At 42.6% G+C, this 19,331-nt stretch overlaps 1 protein-coding gene across 1 annotated transcript in view; it reads left to right on the top strand.

The window, feature by feature from the left end:
• LOC122563089 (glutathione S-transferase Mu 1-like) overlaps nt 1-15,875 on the top strand; it is a 29,135-nt gene extending 13,260 nt beyond the window's left edge. Inside the window, exons 6-8 of the mRNA XM_043716502.1 lie at nt 7,741-7,836; nt 14,199-14,309; nt 15,688-15,875. Of these exons, the coding sequence (XP_043572437.1) occupies nt 7,741-7,836; nt 14,199-14,309; nt 15,688-15,777 (297 nt within the window). The 3' untranslated portion in view covers nt 15,778-15,875. The remainder of the gene's footprint in view (nt 1-7,740; nt 7,837-14,198; nt 14,310-15,687) is intronic.
• The last annotated feature ends 3,456 nt before the right edge of the window (nt 15,876-19,331 follow it).

The raw sequence follows: 19,331 nt of genomic DNA, 5'->3' as shown, positions 1-19,331 counted from the left end.
GTCTGGTTTAATCAGCATTAAATTTACTGCTTGCTTTCTGACAAATGTTACAGTTCCAGTGCATTTTTCTTCCTTGAAGCCCTTTCTCAGCCATATTTTCTTGCACTGAACAGACTGGGAGTGAAGCATCATTCCCAAAGGGTTCTACAACCTCTCCCAAATGCAGACTCTCTCTGCCCCTTATTCTCTCCACAGATGTTGACTGACCTGAGGACTCCTTCTCTGTTTCAGATTTGTATCATCTAATATAATTATTCTGAACCGGTTCTCCTGTCTAGGCTGAAATTGTAGCTGATTGCTTTTAATTTTTTGGAATAAATTCATTTTGAGGCAAACTTCTGATTTTCCTGTTGGATGTTCCTCTCCCATCAGAGACACTGGTGCCTAAGGGAAAATTCCTCAATCAGCAGCTCATTGATGTAGGATAACAGACCAGAGAGATATCCTTCAGGCACAAGCATCTGATGTTGTAGAGTACTGTGTTGAACAGGTGCATGCAGGTATCCCTTGAATCCATTATCAAACACTGACATTGTAAAAATCCACACGAGTACTCAATTATTCAGAAAGATTATTAAAGCTGTTAATGACTAGTATGGTGATGAAACATCTGAGAACAAATGACCAGTTCAGCGAGCAAACTTACAACCTGAGCTCCAAATCTCCAAAACCTTGATCAATGACTGTGTGTTAACTATTGCATTTGTGCGAACTTCTATCAGATGCCGAAACCACAAGAGTAACCCGTGCGAGGAGGACTTTCAGATTGTTTGTTTGGATTTTCCTGCCTGAGTATTTACGGTTTATTTTACAATTGAAAATTACGTTGGATCATGAAACACACAACAGGCAATGCCAGAGCTTTCATTTCAGAATGAGTTATGTTGGTACGATTTGTAGCCAAATGTATTGTCTTAGTCACTGCAATCGAAAACCGCAAACTGCATTCTGCAAATTGGGAAACCTTTTAGTTAGTGACGTATGGATGATGCCACTTCCCAGGCGAATGAATGCTTTAAACCTCCAAGCTGGAGATCAGTTCCCACGAATTTTGTTGGTCTGTTTTCATCTCTCTTTGATTTAAAGCAGGTTTCTTTGACATTTTAATAGGGAATGATCTCAACAGCTTTCAATATTTCCAGCCTAGGGAAGGCCAATCTGTGGGCTTTTCTGGCAGAGTGGTAGCATCCCTGTCTCTGAGCCAGAAGGTTGAGGTTCAAGTGCCACCTTGTGCTGGGGATATCGTGGCCCATCCGAACAGGTTGGTTTTGAACATAATTTGCAGAAAGCTGTTTGGTCCATTATTGGCTAAACTATTTTGTGTACTTCTTTAAAACCTGGTTCCCTCAGCCTCCATCTCTCCTGGCTCCCAGTGTCTTACTGTTTTTCTTTGTTTGGTAACACCAGGTGAGAGGGCAGTGGGACAGCTGCCTCACGCACCTATAAGATTGTCAGTTCGTTCTTGTCCCTGAATGGCTCAGCTTCAAGATCCTTTTGGTTCAGATCGAGAGAAGGCCTGAGCACCATGAGTCACCAACTGTGGGGAAGTCTGACTGACCCTGTTTTCCTACTTGGATGTATATCCTGTTTGTACGCAGGCTCCCAGCTGCATAGCTGTTCAGACATGTGATAACCACACCTTCAAGCAGTGAGGATGAACAATTTTACTTTTGCCCAGAATCTGCTGCAGGTGTTTTGCATGCAAGTGAAAAGCTTGAGGCTGTGAAGTATAAGGGGGGGGAAATAAAAAAAAAAAGAACTTGAGGCTGTGCATGTAGCTGTGGAGAAGCTGAGTGGAGTTGCAGTCCCTTGGGATTTTAGAAATAAAATGTTTACGTGCACCAGTCCTGGACACTTGGCGGATATTGTTGAAACCACTCCCCATTTTCACAGCATTGCCATTGAACTTGAAAGACTCTGTGAACGCTCTTGGCTGTTCTTTGGGCTAAAAATGACAAAATGTCCAAGGGCTGAAAATGCGTTGCTGGAAAAGCGCAGCAGGTCAGGCAGCATCCAAGGAACAGGAGAATTGACGTTTCGGGCATCCGGGTCAGTCAGACTTCCCCACAGTTATGCCCAAAACGTCGATTCTCTTGTTTCCTGGATGCTGCCTGACCTGCTGCGCTTTTCCAGCAACTCATTTTTCAGCTCTGCTCTCCAGCATCTGCAGTCCTCACTTTCTCCTCAAATGTCCAAGGGCGCAGAGTAAGATCTGTGTTTCAGTTAAAAAGTAAAGTGCCTGCTCCCCAACATCTCTGGTCTTTGCGAGTCTCTTTTTTTGGTGGTGTCGGGGGAGGGGAGCTCAGCTGGACTCCCCTCTGGCCTCTCGTCTTTGGGTTCCACCACGTCCCCATGTGCTGTGAGAAACTGTCTCCGCTCCATCTCATCACTCATCCTGTGCAACCCAACTCTTGGGAGATTAGAAGAATGAGATGATCTCGTTGAAATACAGGATTCTCCAGGGGCATGAGGATAACTTATTGAGAGGATGCTGTCCCTCCTGGGAGAGCCTAGTCTCCGAATAAAGGAATGCCAGAAGAATTTTTTCTGAAGGTTGAGAATCTTTTGGAACCCCTTGCCACAGAGAGCTGTGGGGGAAAGGGTTAGATTATCCCGCATTCATTGATCCGAATATCGGATTATCCGGCAAGATCGCAACGTCCTGACACTCGGCTAAACTGTTATCTGACGTTTGATTATCCGGAATTCGTTTAACTGAACAAAATATTCCCTGCCTGTGTCCTTTGGATAATTGAGGTTCCTCTGTGTAGATGTTCGGGGAATCAAGATTGTGACGAAAAGGCAGTAAAGTGGACATAAGGAATGTCAGATCAGCCATGGTCTTATTGAATGGTCTGAATGGCCTATTGCTTCTATTTCTAATCGTCTTCTCAAGCAAGTTCCTGATGCTGAACTGGTGACTGTCTGACGTGTTTCCCTGTCCCTCCACCCACCCCTTCGTTTTCACTGAGACCTGGTCTCGGCACATTCCCTCAGTGCTGATTATGCGGCTTTCGGTCGGGGGGGCTCTGTGATTCTGGTTGGGGCTGTGGGGTTGGATCTTTTGATGGTATTCCAGTGATGGGGACAAGGCTGCTAGTGAGCAAAGCATGACTTGTGACTGAGCCCAGAAGAATGTTCTGGAATCCCCCAGCTACAGCAAGTGCTAGATTGCAAATGGAGGGGGTGATGTTTTTACCAATGGATTCTCGGCACCTTCTGGTACAAGTTGAGTTTCCTCCACAGTTTGCATTGGTTCTAAAGGTAGGTTTCTACACTCCGAAGAAAGTCCCTACCTCAGTCTGTCCTTATTTGTGAGTAAGAATCATAGAATCCCTGTAGTGTGGAAGCAGGCCATTCTGCCCATCAAGTCTACATTGACTCTTCAAAGAACATCCCACCCATCCCTGTAACCTGCATTTCCCATGGCTAATTCACCTAGCATACACATCCCTGGACACCAAGGGCAATTTAGCATGGCCAATCCATCTCACTTACTTATACTTTTGGACTGGCTTTGTAGTAATCTGCTTTTTAACTTGAGGTACCTGTTGCAACTCTGAGGTTTTCCAGTCTCTATCATGTATCTATCGTTTTTGGCGATTTGCAGTGATTAAGTGGGAGCAGGGAAAGTAATAGAAATGACATACTCAACATATTTGCTTGAGAGCTCATTGCACTTCACAATTTGGCAGGACAGCCCTGACCATGCTCTCCTTAAGGTCTGGTCTCGCCATGCAGTTGGAAAAACGATGTATTTACTCTTGTGCTCGAATCATTTTGCAATAAAGACGAGCACACCCATTTGCCATAATAGCTTGTTGCACCTGTATGTTGGCTTTCTGTGATTTCTGAACAAGGCCGTACAGGTCCCTGTGGACACCAACGCTGTCCAATCTCATACTTCGAGAGAAATACTCTCTGCTGAAATTAAAAACCTCACACTTATCCCCATTATATTCCAGTCTACCATGTCCTTACCAAACACTTGGTCTGTCCATATCCCCTCTGTGAAGCCTCTTTGCGTCACCTTCACAACTTCCATTCACAAGTTTTCTGTTCGTGGCAAAGTTGGAAATATTATATTGATCTCCACAACCAAATCATTGACTAACCAAGCATCATGAGAAGCAGTCTGTTGACGTAATAACCCATGTATTCCTATTCTCTGCTTCCTTTTGGTTAACTATGGTAATGTATTACACGCCAATCCGATGTACTCCAATTATGTTGACTGGTTCTGTGTTGGATCTTCTTGAAAGCTCTCTGATTATCCAGATAATCTCCTCCGTTGTGCTATCTGCAAGTAAGATCCTGTTAAGAGGAGAAAGTGAGGACTGCAGATGCTGGAGATCAGAGCTGAAAATGTGTTGCTGTCGATTCTCCTGTTCCTTGGATGCTGCCTGACCTCCTGTGCTTTTCCAGCAACACATTTTCAGATCCTGTTAAGAGGCTTGTACAACATGCCCAATCAGTTCAGGATTTTGGAAGTGTCCTGTTATTACGTCTATTGTAATAGATCTCATATTTTCCGCACAACTGATGCCAGGTTAACAGGTATTTAGTTCCTCGTTGTATCTCCCCTTTTTGTTAAATACAGAGGAACCTTGATTATCCGGAGGACACGGTGGGGAGTATTTGTTTGCTTCATCGAATGCTGGATAACCTACGCTTTGCTAACCATGTTATCCAGCATAAGGACCTTGCGATACTGTTCAGATAATCCGAAATTTGGTTAATTGAATGCCGGAAAACTTACCTTTTGTTTTAAATCCCTCTCTATGGCCTTTCCTTTTCCTACTACTTGCATCTCCTCCAGCCTGTCAATCATTCTGAAATCTTCTTGCTGCTCTGACTGGACCAGAACACCCCTGAAGTTAATTGTTCCACCTTTGGTGATTGTACACTTTTAGCTGTGTCCAGGTTTTGTGGTCTGGATTACCCTCCCTTTTAATCTCCATCATTCATTCCTCTCCTTTTCTATACCTACTTCTTTGACCAAGTTTTAAATCAATTGTCTTCAAATCTCCTTATGTCCCTCAGTGTTTATGTTTTCATATTGAACTGATATCAATCAATTGCTCTTTTGAAGCAATTCTGACTGTAATGGTAACACTTGCAGGACTAACAGCAGCCACTGGATGGTGCTATAAACCTTTTTAATTCATACAGTACATGAAGCCTTGCTGCAGATGTGATGCAACTTTAAAAGTAGAAAATACCAGAATGATCAAGTCCAGAATCTGCAGAAAGAGAAATGTTAACTTTTTCAGATGGTGATGTAATTTTTGGCTTGAGCTGCTTCCATGGCTTTAATCCTGTATAGTTTTAATCTTCACGGATTCTGCCTGGCAGGAGGTCTCAGCTGTTGGTATCTGTCCTGTGTTCTTGAAGCTGCTTCCATATGTCCCTGTTCCTGAGTCTGTAGCGTTTCTGTGTTTAACTTCTCTAAGTGACTATTGTCTGGCTCTTGGTGCAGATTTTAGTGATAACAGGTCTTCAGCACGGTTCTATCATTCCTCAGTTTGCGTGTGGAATGGACTTCCTGAGGAAGCAGTGGATTTGAGACAATCTCAATGTTTAAAAGACATTTGGATAAGTACATGAATAGGAAAGGTTTGGAGGGATATGGGCCAGGAACTGGCAGGTGGGACTAATTTAATTTGGGATTGCGTTCTGCATGGACTGGTTGGGCTGAAGGTTCTGTATTTGCCTGCTCTATGACTCTCTCATCAGTCTTGATTAGCATATGGGTATATGTGTCAGATTAACATCATTAACAGGTGCATTCTCATTTATACTTAGTCATTCTGCAGTAATCACACTTAATTGAAAGAAATGATCAGCTTTTTGAAAAGTAAATCCCACAGAGAGCTTCCCAGCTTTGCCATTGGACACTTTGGTCACCTTTCAGGTGTTGTGAATGATATGTGCAAGTTCCCGATCCTTCTCAGTGTAGAAAAGGCTATGGAATACCTGATACTGGAGCGACAGTATTAACTCATTGGAACAAATTACTGCAGATGCTGGAATCTGTTTAAACAAAAAATACTGGGTATCACCAGCGGGTCAGGCAGCATCTGTGGGGAGAGAGTGCAAACTAACCTTTCCAGTCTAGGTGACTCTTCAGAGCTGTCTGAGCTCACTTCAGCTCTGAAGAGTCGTCTAGACTCAGAACATTAGCTTGCTGTCTCTACGGTTGCTGCCTGACCTGCTGTGATTTTTGTATATTAGCTCGCTGGGTTATTTTTGTATGAATTTGTCTTTTTTTTTTACCAGTTAGACTTTTCCAGGGACGCTGTTGCTGTGCAGCAGCCGGATAGTTTGCGTACAGCTGGATAGTGCACGTCAGGAGGTACAGCCGGATAGTGCACGTACAGCCGGACAGTGCACTGCAGGAGGTATAGCCCATCCATTGACTTGAAGTGAACAATCAGTAGTGATTGACCTTCTCTAGGTTTTGCTTTGAGGTTTCACAATGCTTACTTTAAGGGAGATGTGGAGAAAAATGTTGTAGATCCCTATGCACCTCAAGCTGCAGTTTAACACATCTACATACTGGTCAACATGGAGTTAAATAAATGTGAAAGTACTCCAACTACATTTATTATGCAAATATTGTCATTTTTGGTTGGCTTACAATTAAGTGGAATGAAGTGGACCATAAAAGTTCCAGCCTTTCTTTATAACCCAGAGATTCCATATCTGGCTACATCCTGATGAATCTCCTCTGAACCCTCACCAGCGTAATTAATATCCTTCCTATAACTAGGTGACTGGAACTGGATACAGTACAGGTCATTCTTTGAAAACGTGCATTTTGTCAATGTGAATTTGTTGTAACATGAGTGACAAATTGGGAAAGCTTTTTCTTAAGCATGAATTTTTTAAAATGTGTTTTGCCAACACTCAGTGCAGTTTCTAAAGCGTGATTTTTCTAAAATGTGGGATTGCACAGGAACACAACCATCACGTTATGGAAGAACTCGCTGTACTCCGGAAGAGACTTCACCAATCTCCTGTTCATGTTGGAAAAAAAGTGACATGTTGGGAACTGGGCCACATACTGAATGGGGGGGGGAAGTTGCCCTGCCACGTTTAGGCAGCTGGAGGCTATCCTGCTGGTGAAATAGAGGTCTCTGTAAGTGGACTCTACTTCTCAGTGACCAGCTGTTAATGGAAACTGTTCTGGTGCTGCAGCTGTGTCTACTGGTTTAATAAATTAGGAATTTATTCATTCAGTTCTCCAGTGGGCACTAAATTTAAAATTTGTCCTTGAATCTAGCACTGCTGTGTGTGCGCGCGCCTTGGGTGATTTAGCTTGGCTCAGCTCTGATGGCTGTGTTTGGTAATTAAACTCTCTTGTATAATAGATGCTCTCGCATTTGAGTTATGCCGCAGATTAATTTGCGGCATGAATTAAATGTTTAATAAGTCACGGTTTTGTCTAGTCTGATCTTTTTATTAAACACACCGTTTTCGGGTCACTGCGCAAAATGAGAATTTGAAACAAAAAATAGACTTGCAGCCTTCTTTACACCTGAACAGTGTTGTCGATTTTCCAGATGAATAATTCCCAGCTAGATTCCGACTTCATTTTACTCCTCTCTGCAATGGGTTTCCTAAAGCTTTAGTATCTGCAAGATTGTGACCTTTGTGCAACCACATGTTTGTTATTCAGATGATAATCTGGATCATGGGATTTGAGAAAGTAACAATTTGTTTTCAAACTTGCTGCAGGAGGATCTGAAGGGGGATTATCTGAAAGGCCTGCCAAACCTATTGAAGCAGTTCTCTGACTTTCTGGGGAAGAGACCCTGGTTTGCTGGTGACAAGGTAAGTTTGTGTCCATGTAATTGCTGCAGTAACATTGTTGAGACCTTTTCTGGTATGTTACTTTTATTGGCATGTCTTTGGTGGTTGTCCAGTTATGGCTGTACTTTGACACTTGAAGGCGAGGAATGAAATTTCACTGATGTAGAAAACAGTATATATTTGTAAATATGGTAACTCCTCCATTTGGAAATCTATTGTTCTTAAACACCAGTTGTCAGATGGTGTTTTTCAGAAGATCAAAGCTGTCCAGTAGAGTTATTAGTCAAAGCGATTCCACAGCTGACAGGTCTGATCTAAGCTCTGCCGTTCTGTGACGTCCAGTTGTGAATTGTGAGAAACAATTAAACAACTTGCTGAAGGAAGAGGCTCCTCAAGTACCCCCATTGTCAATGATTGGGAGCCCAGCATGAGTGCAAAGATCAGGCTGAAGCATTCACAATAATCTTCAGCTAGGAGTGCTGAGTGGATGATCCATCTTGGCCTCTTTGGAAGTCCACAGCAGTACAGATACTAGTCCTCAGTCAATTTGGTACACTCCCATTTGATGTCAAGAAATTGGCTGAAGAATTGGATACTGCAGTAGGAATGGATTCTGACAACATTCTGGCAATAATATTGAAGGCTGGTGCTCCAGAAATATCCACGATCCTAGCCACTGTTCCAATTTAGCGAAAAAACTGGCATCTACCTGACAGTCAAAAATTGCCCAGCTATATCCTGTACACCAAGAGCAGGACCAGTCTAACCCAGCCATTTCCCTCCAGTTTGGTTTTGCTCATCAGTCCATTCAAGCAGTAGGTGCTGAGCAATAACCACATTCACTGACGCTCTATTCAGGTTCTTCTGTGGTCACTCAGCTGCTGACCTTGCTTTGTCCTTGATCCAAATTATGGACAAAAGAGTTGAATTCGAGAGGGGAGGTGAAAGTGAATGACTTTATATTGAGCCTGGCTGTGGAGCCCAATGAAAGTGTAATCAATGGGCATCAGAGAATGATGTCTGCTGATTTTGGAGTCTGATCTCGCACCTCGGAAGATAGTTGTGCTTGTTGCAGGTTAGTCATCATCTCCACTCCAGGGCATCTCTGCAGGAGTTCCTCAAGATTAGTGTCCTAGGCCCAACCATCTTCAAGGGGAGACAGTGGTCTGGTGGTATTATAACAAGATTGTTAATCCAGAGACCCAGGTAATTTTCTGGGGACCTGGTTCAAATCCAGCCAAGGCAGATGGTGGAATTTACATTCTGTAAAATTTAACTGGAATTAAATGTCTAATGATGACCATGGAAACCATAGTTGGAAAAAACCCATCTGGGGTTCACTGACATGCTTTTTAAGGAAAGAAACTGCCATCCTTACCTGGTCTGATGCATGTGTGAGTCCGGACCCACAGCAATACGGCTGACTCTGAACTGCTCTCTGCATAATTAGGCATGGGCAATAAATGTCCTGACCTTGTGAATGATTGATTTTTTTTTTTTAAAAGAAAATTGCTGCTTCACTGTCCCCTTCAGCAGAATGTGCAGTGAACGTCCCTGCTTCTGGCAATGTTCAGCATCATTCATAACTCCCCAGATACTCCTGTCCAAATGCAGCAAGACTCTGATAATATCCAGACTTGGGGTGACCAGCTGCAAGAAACATGCTCCATGTAAATGTTAGGGAGTGTCTGTCTCCAACAAAAGATGATCTAGTCATCACTCCTTGGCTGTAATGGCTACAAGAGCAGCATGGAGACTGGGAATCCTGCAGCAAGTATCTCTCCTCCTGACTCCCCAGAGCCTGTCCATTATCTGCAATGCATGAGTCAGGAGTGTGATGGAACACTCCCCATTTGCCTGGATATGTACAGCTCCAGCAACACTCAAAAAGCTTGACACCATCCAGAACAGAGCAGCCCCTGCTTGATTGGCACCACATCAACAAAAATCCACTCTCTGCATCCCTGAAGATCAGTAGCAGTGATGTGTAACATCTACAAGCTGCTCCTTGAGAACACGCTTCGAGGCTCCTTTTTAAGAGCATTGTTTTCAAACCTAAAAATCACCACACCAGATTTATAGCCCAACAGGTTTATTTGGAAGCACCAGCTTTTGAGCACAACCCCTTAATCAGGTGGTTGTGGAGGTTAAGATCGTGCTCACAGAATTTATAGCCAAAGGAGTCCGGTGTCATGGTGATGTAATAAATTAAATAATTTTAGATCAAATCTTCCACCTTTTTTATAATAGGATATGCTGGTTTCTGTTCTTTGATTGTAAATCCCAGAACTACCATTAAATTACATTCTCAAGATAGCTCAGTTTTTCTAACAATAGGTGTGAAGTCTGTCTGTGTCCTAATGCTAAGTCAGACTGACGAACCCTCTGTTGAAAAATGTGGTGCTGGAAAAACACAGCAGGCCACACAGCATCCAAGGAGCAGGAGAATCGACATTTTGGGCATAAACCCTTCCTGAAGAAGGGCTTATGCCTGAAACGTCGATTCTCCTGCTCCTCTGCTGCCTGGCCTGCTTTGTTTTTCCAGCACCACATTTATCAACTCTGGTCTCCAGCATCTGCAGTCCTCACCTTTTTTCTCCTGACAACCCTCTGCATAGTTTTATAGAGTTTTACATGGATTTGTGCAGTTTTTGAACAAAATAAAATGTAATTCTGCAAAAACAAATTTTCAGACCTGTGATTGTTACCACCTGGAAGGGCAGCAGGTACAAGGGAACACCACCCCTCCAAGGAACCCACCAAGCCATTCATAATCCTCACCCGACATATTAGAATCCCTACAGTGTAGAAACAGGCCCTTCTGCCCAACAAGTCCACGCCAACGCTCCAAAGAGTGACCCACTCCCCTACCCTATTAGCAATATTTACTCCTGATTAACAACCCTAACCTACACATCCCTGAACACTATGAGCAATTTAGCAGAGCCGATTCACCTAACCTGCACATCTTTGGATTGTGGGAGAAAACTGGAGCACCCAGAGGAAACTCTCTCTCAGACACAGGGAAAATGTGCAAACTCCACACCGTTGCCCGAGGCTAGAATCGAACCCAGGTCGAGGCAGCAGTGCTAACCACTGAGCCACTGTACCGCCTGCTCTTATGTTACCATTCCCTCAGCGTCACTGGGTCAAATTCCTGGAACACCCTCTGTAAATATATTGTGGGTGTCCCGATACCAAACAGGCTGCAGTGGATCAAGAAGGCAAATGGCCACTAACTTAAGGACTCTTCACAAGTGAATAAAAAATAATTCTGTACTTTGGGTGCAGGAAAAACAGACGCTGTTAATTTGTAAAAGTAAAACCATTTTTATAATGGATTTAAAATGTTTTACCAGTTTTTTTTTTTTTTCATTTTTCTTTCTAATTCTAAAACTTCTGGTTAAGCATTGTAATGCAATCTTCTTCCCCAGAAATAACTTGCTCCCAGGCTGATCTGGACAGGTTAGAGAATAATAAATTTCAGACTATCAGCTCTCAAAGGCATTCGAAACCTGCTGTTGAACAAAACCAGTGAATGTCTTGTGGCATTATTTGCAGCTTTAAAGATACACCATGGTTTAGTACACCCTTTGTTAAAGCTCCAGCTACAGTCATGTTCAGTATTAGTCCTCTTTTTACTTTTTTGCCCTTCTCTCTTAGCCCATTCTGTGTCGAGGCTCCCAGAATTCCTTGTTTGCTCACTGTTAAGATTAAAACCTTTCTCCAGCATGTCTAAAAAGCTGAATAATAGCTGAATAAGATTTGGTAATTGTATGTTAATGGATTTCAGCTGCTGTGCATGAAGTTGAGACATACTTATGACTCTAGGGCCTGGCTCTGATTTAGCTGTGCACATGTAAATAAAGGGTGACTTGGTGACAGGATACCAGTCTCTGTGAAGGTATTTCAGCACCTTTTTCTTGAAGCTGTTTCACCCTGTGTGAAAACATTGATCCTTGAAAATACCTGAGGCGTGCTCGTGTTTACAAGGTGCTTTTGTGGTGCAGTGGTAATTTTTTTTATTCATTCTCGGGATGAGGGCATCGCTGGCTAGGCCAGCATTTCTTGCCCATCCCTGATTGCAGTTAAGAGTCAGCTACATTGGTGTGTAGTCTGGAGTCGCTTGTCGGCCAGACCAAGTATGGATGGCCGTTTCCTTCCCTAAACTACATAGTGAACCAAATGGGTTTTTCCAATAATCACCAATGGATTCACGGCCATCGTTAGACTCTTAATTCCAGATATTTATTGAATTTAAATTCCACCATCTGCTATGGCTGGATTCAAACCTGGGTCCCCAGAACATTGCCTGGGTCATTAGAGTTATGGAGATGTATAGCATGGAAACCGAGCCTTCAGTCCAACTTGTCTACGCCGATCAGAGATCCTAAACTAATCTACTCCCATTTGCCAGCATTTGGCCTATATTGCTCTAAACCCTTCCTATTCACCTACCCATCCAGCTGCCTTTTAAATGCTGTAATTGTATCAGCCTCCACCACTTCCTCTGGCAGCTCATACCATACACTCACCACCCTGTGTGGAAAAAGTTGCCCCATAGGTCCCTTTTTATATCTTTCCCCTCTTGCATTAGACCTGTGCCCTCTAGTTCTGGATTCCCCCACCCCAGGGAAAAGACCTTGTCTATTTACCCTGTCCATTCCCCTCATGATTTTATAAACCTCTACAAGATCACCCTCCGCCTCTGATGCTTTACAGCCCCAGCCTATTCAGCCTCTCTCTATAGCTAACTCTTCACCCTCCCTTGTAAATCTTTTCTGAGCCCTTTCAAGATTAACAGACCAGTGATAATACCACTGTCCCAACCTCCTGAGCCAGAACACTCTGGTCCAAATCCCATCTGCTCCAGAGGTCTGTAATGATGTCTCTGAACCAGTTGAACAGAAAATCTTTCTAAATTGCTTGAAAAAATGCGAAAGCATGCTGAGCTGAGTAGCCTCCTTCTGTGGCGCTGGATTACGAGGCCTGGAATCCATTGCTTGGAAGGGGGCTTCTCTGGTTCAGTGGTAGTGGCCGTATCTCTGAGCCAAAATGCCTGGTTCAAGTCCCATTTGCTCAAGAGGTGTATAATGACCAGTTGACGAGATCTATCTTGTGCTCCCATCACACTGGACTTTAATTTGAGGGTCCAGCATTGCTTGTCCCAAATCATTCCCCAAAATTGAAGAGCAAGCAATCTATAGTAACAGACGAAGAGAGAGAGAGAGATTGTTGGATTTAGCAGTGTGCCTCTCCTGTACATAGAAGGCTTAAGTGTGTAAAGGTTTAGGTTCCAGTACTGTCCTTCACTGAAGTCCATCTGAAGTGGAACAACATATGTTTCTGGGCATTAGTTAACTTTGACTGGGCAATATACAGGATTTGGTTCAGTAACATGCTGAGCTACAGTATAATACAACCAGCAGCACCAGTCCCTTGCCCTGAAGCTACTGAAGATGAATGATTTCCAAATGTAAATAGTGAAAAGGTTGCTACAGATTGCCAATGTCCACCCTTTTCAAGTGAGGTATTTGTTTCTACATCAGTAATATCCAAATTACATATTCTCTCTGTTTTCAGTATTCAATTTAGTCAGGGAGTCCTGTCAGACAACTGACATTAGATTAGATTCCCTACAGTGTGGAAACAGGTCCTTCAGCCCAACCAGTTCACACCGACCCTCTGAAGAGTAACCCACCCAGACCCATTTCTCTCTGACTAATTGACCAATGGGGCAATTTAGCATGGCCAATTCACCTGACCTGTACATCTTTGGACTGTGGGAGGAAACCCACGCAGACACAGGGAGAATGTGCAAACTCCACACAGACAGTCGCCTGAGGCTGGAATCTAACCTGGGACCCTGGTGCGGTGAGGCAGCAGTGCTAACCACTGAGCCACCCTAAAAGGATCTGAATCCCTTGTACTACTTGAGTGTTCAATGTCCCACCTGAGTTGTAGTTAACAGCTTAAGAAGACCCTTGTGAGTCCTTTCGAAATTTGACAAAAAATGTTTGAGAGAACTCCCTGCCACATAGTGCAGTGTGAGAGCATCATTGTCAACATGAACTGTAACTGGTTCCAAAGGCAGCTAACTCCCTGCAAAAAAAAGGAAGTTAGGATGTTATAAATAATGGCCTTGCCCGTTTTCTGTGAATGAAGTAAAACAAATATAAAAAATGCAGCTTTGGATAAAGAAACTAATTTGGACTTTATGGCATTCCACTGAGTTACTTTAACCAATAGAATTGACTGTCCAATGAATAGACGGTGTTAAGAATTTATGAGGAGGAGCCACTCTCTCTGAATTCAGAATCTCATTGTAAGCTTCATAGAGAACGGTTTTTAAACTTTTTTTTCTTTTAAATTCTTCCTAACAGATTACTTTTGTGGATTTCCTAATGTATGAACTCTTGGATGAGCATCGTGTGTTTGAATCCAAGTGTTTGGATGAGTTTCAAAACCTGAAGGATTTTGTGGACCACTTTGAGGTAATAAACCTGAAGGATTTTGTGGACCACTTTGCTGTGCCACAATGCAATTCTAATTCCAGTAGTAGGTCTTTAAAACAAATGTACAGCATGTTCATTTGAACTGAATTATCTAACTTGTTGGGATTGCCCTCCTGAACCTACGAATAGTCATGCAGTTCTCCAGATCTGTAGTGCTCTAGAGAAGTTTGCACCATGCCATTGCAGAAAGGAGTTAACAGACCAACTGGTCCTTTCCTTTTTTTTTTGTAATTATTTTAGGTCAGACAGTCTCTAATCTTCATGCTTTACGTACATATAGGTGCCAAAAAAACAGTGTTAGTAAAACTATTAGGACATATTGATCAGTCTAGGGCTGTATTTTGAAATGTAATGTTGAGGGGTGTTCTAATAAAGGGGTTTTTAAGAATAAAATGAAGTGGTTTGATGAGAGGAGAATTGCCCAGAATTAGGGGTCCTAAAATCCAAGTGAGTAACTGAGGAGAAACCTTTTCACCAAGAGTGGTTAAGATCGGGAATGTGCCACCACAAAGGTAGTTAAGGCAAATAGTTCAGACCTTCTGAAAGGAAGGGGTGAGGGATCAAGTAATAGGATTTTGATGGGATTGAATGAAAAAATACAGGAGAAAGCTTGTATGACAAATACAAGTTAAATTGAGTGACCTACTCATGGCGTAATTAATATACATACCAACTCCTATTTTGCAAGTCAAGATTTCTACTGTATCACTTTCTACGTTTTGAACTTGCTATGTTTCACATTGAATTGATCGTTTTTGTTCTCATCAGTGATAACTTGAAAATGAGAGGATTATTGAACTGCTGACCTGTAGCGATGGGAGTAACGTGGGAAGTGAATCTTCTACAATAGCTGAATTATCGCAATAATGCAAGCTAAGATTGATAAAACGTATTGTGTTCGGCAGCCCCCTGCAGTTCCTGGCCTCAGCTGTGCAGCTATGCAAGGGTTGAGCAAAAGCTGAGCCCTAGTCAAGAAGGGAGCTAAACTGATGATGATTTATTGTTACTTGTACTCTACAATGAATTAGAGTAAAAACCTTCAACTGTGGCTGTAATCCAGTAAGAACAAAAAGATGTAGCTGCAAGAGAGTCAATCTTCATTGCGTCACCTCAAGACGTGAGTCCTGAGCCCACTCACCAATGACCCCTGAAATTAGATTTTAAAGTTGCACCAATTTTTTTTGGAAGCTCAATTCTTGTCTGCACTGGCTGTTGAGGACAATGATGAGGCGTTCCTTTTAAGGGGAACTGTGCAGCTCTTATGTTTTAATTCTTCATGCTTTTAATTTTGCATTTCAAAATATGTAGTGATTTATTGTTTCGATAGCTATCTAATTTTAAAAATTAATTTTTACAGGCTTTAGAGAAGATCGCAGCATATATGAAATCTGACCGCTTTATGAAGGGGCCGTTCAATAATAAAATGGCCAAATGGGGTCACAAGTAATGAAGAATTTGACATTTTTCTCAGGCTACTGAAATGCATCAGTAAAAAAGGCTTTTTTTTGGAAAACTTTAATTAAAGTTCAAATGAATTGTAAAATATTGCACATCCAGTCCTGGTTTTAATTTAATGCTTTTATAAAGTATAATGAATGGGATCCTTTGTGTTCAGCCCATCAAGAAAAATTTATTAAAATTATTGTTAGGACAGACAGGAATCTCGATTATCCAAAGGATATGGGCGGGGTGTATTTCATTCAGTTAATCAAATTCTGGATAATTGAATACTGGATAGCACAGTTTAGCTGAGCATCGGGACCTTGCAATCTTGCCAGATAATCGAGGTTCCTCTATGTGGTTAAATTAATTCTTCATGGGAATGAACATAGAAAGGAGCTATTAAAGAGATGATGAATGAGTCTACATCACATAGATGCTAACAACAGTAATATTTGTAAGTTAGGGTAATGTGGGCTGCAGCAGTTTAAGAGGCAGCTCACTACCACCTTCTCAGGGGCAACTAGTGATTGGCCAGTATTTATTGCCCATCATCAATAACCCACATAGCATGAGTGAACAAAAAACAGAAACTCTGTATATTTCTGATAGATGTGGTGCTGGGGAAGCTTGACAACCAGGAGGGGATTTCAGAATTGTTTCCAGTTCCACATTTTTTTTTTGTTGGTTGGAAACATGTACATTACATTCACATGGATTTATTACTTCCCTGGTCACTCCAACCTGTTGGGATTTGCATCTTCCAAACACTTTCTGAAAATTGAAACTTGAGACATGAGGGAAAGCTTGTTGTCACACTCTTGTCCAGTAGATGGTGCTGTTATGATGGTTCCTGGTTATAGAGACATGGAAACAGACTCTTAGATCCAACTCATCGATGCTAACCAGATCCAACTCATCCATGCTAACCAGATGTCCTAAATTAATCTAGTCGCATTTGTGATATCCCTCGAAGCCCTTCCTATGCATATACCTATCTAGATGCCATTTTTAAATGTTGTAATTGTACCAACTCTCCACTTCCTCTGGCAGCTCATTCCATACACGCACCACCCTCCTCTCTATGTGAAAAAATTCCTTCTTAGGTCCCTGGTTAAGTCTTACCCCTTCAACCTATGCCCTCTAGTTTTGGACTCCCCCACTGCAGGGAAAAGGCCTAGTCTATTTATCCTATCCATGCCCCTCGTGATTTTACGAACTTCTATAAGGTCACCCTTCAGCCTCTAACTGAAGGGAAAATCTCCAGGGAAATTTAACCTCTCCCTATAGCTCAAATTTTCCAACCCAGGCAATATCCTTGAATTTTTTTTCTTCTGAACCATTTCAAGTTTTGCAACATTCTTTTAAGATAAATGCAAATTTGAATTTTTAATTGTAGAAGTTATTTTAAGCATGGCTGTTTAATACAGATTGTTTTAAAAAGTTAAGTATTTACTGGATTAAACCATTTGCCCCCCCCTTTAAAACCTGCTATTGGATTACCATAAGAACAGAGAATAAAGAACATTTACAGCCCTGGAACAGGCCCTTCGGCCCTCCAAGCCTGAGCCGATCCAAATCTACTGTGTAAACCTGTCGGTCAATTCCTAAGCATCTGTATCCCTCTGAACCCCACCTACTCGTGCATCTGTCCAGACGCATCTTAAATGAATCTACCGTGCCTGCCTCTACTACCTCTGCAGGCAACGTGTTACAAACACCCACCACCCTCTGTGTGACGTATTTACCATGTGCATCCCCCTTAAACTTTCCACACCTCACCTTGAAAGAGTGACCTCTCGTTATTGAATCCTTCACCCTGGGGAAAAAGTTTGTCTCTATCCACCCTGTCCATACCCTTTGTAAACCTCAATCAGGTCCCCCCCTCATCTCTTTTTTTTTTTCTAAGAATGAATCTGGTTCACTGATGTGCTTCTTAAAGAACAGGTTTTGTTTCCTATACTCCATGTGTGACTCCAGGCCTGAAGCTATTTAATTGACTCATCTTGCTGCAATGGGCTAGCAGGTTGCTCAGTTGTTTCAGATGGGAGCTAATCAAGACCTTGGAGTGCAATGATGGATGGGAAATAAATGCTCGCCAGCAATGCTCACATCCTGTGAACGATAGAACGCTTCAATCACAGTGTGTTGAGTAGAAGCTCTGAAGTTAGAGTTGGTAATTTGATTACAATTTCAGGGAGAGCTGGTGTTTGTGACTTTAATGGAGATGGAAGAAAGTCGTCGTGTGGCCTTGTGTGTTTTGAGACTGTGAGGGAGGACAGTCTAGTGAAGAAATCAAGTATTTCCTGCAGGATTTCTACTGCAGAGAGAGAGAGTTTGAGGGTGGAGTAGATATTGTAAGGTGGGTTGCAATGAAGGATGGGAGTCCACACAAGCCCATTGCCCAGCCCAACTGCGGTCAGGATCACCAGTAAATCCCCATCTCCTTTTGTGGTGGGATAATTCCTCTGTGATATTTGACACTAGTAACTAGTAAATCCTCTCCCATTACTTTACTTTTATTGTCCACCTCTGGCACTGTCCAGCTCTGTTCCCATTGCTATATATCACAACAGAACCACCACAGTCAATACTATGTCTACCCACTATTACTACGACGACCTTCCAGCCCTCAACACAATCTCTCCAGCTTTAGCTTCACTCCATTCCTTCCCCTGAGTGGTTTGATGCTGAAACTGTTTTGTAATGGTCGTGTCTATTTCAGTCTGGAGCTATTTCTCGAACCCCTTTCATTCTGCAGACCATCTGCCCCTGTCAGTCCCATGTCATCCCTGCTACTTTTTGTTGCTGCATTGCACTTCTCCCTTCTGGGCTCGAATACTGGTGACCTTTCACAAGCTGTGGCTGCTCTTCACAGATTGTTGCTTTTTCAAAACCCATCCGTCCACATTCCTATCGGCAGAGTTTCGTTTCCTGTCAAGCGTGACCCACATCTATCCATTAACCTACTGATTTAAAAATTCCTCTTTGAACACCAATCTGTTCAGTGCCTGGACCTCCCGGTGTTACTTTCAGCCCGTGTTATGATACTGTTCCCACTGTTGATTCAGATCCCCAGTGCACCTCTTGGAGGGCCTATACCCTGGGATACTTCTGAACACTTCCACTGAAGTTTTGTTTCCCCTCCCTCTGAGATCTTTTTTTCCCTTTTGTCAGTTGTGTAATTATATGTTGCCACGGTCTAAGGAGATTGTGTTAACTGTTTAAAACCAAAACGTTATCCTGTGCAGAGTAGTTTGTGACTTAATAACACACACAACTTGGAATCAGAAAGTCATGGTTTCAACTCATGTAACAGAACTTCGATATGATCATCCCAGAAAAACACCTACAAAGTTTATATTCCAGTTCAATGTTGAAGGTGCCATCTTTTGAAATCATGTCTTTGTCCACGCTCTCTGATGAACACAAACGTAGTGAGCGTACTGTTTCAAAGATCAAGAGATTCCTTCCTGATACCCTGACCAGTGTTTGTCCCTCAGTCAACATCACCAGCCGCCCAAAAGAAATTAGTTGCTCTTCCCATTGTGATCTGTGGCA

This window comes from Chiloscyllium plagiosum, chromosome 26, assembly GCF_004010195.1.
Source record: "Chiloscyllium plagiosum isolate BGI_BamShark_2017 chromosome 26, ASM401019v2, whole genome shotgun sequence".
Classification (NCBI taxonomy): Eukaryota; Metazoa; Chordata; class Chondrichthyes; order Orectolobiformes; family Hemiscylliidae; genus Chiloscyllium; species Chiloscyllium plagiosum.
Note: the sequence above shows the minus strand (reverse complement) of the source record. Positions and strands in the feature narration are given on the sequence as shown.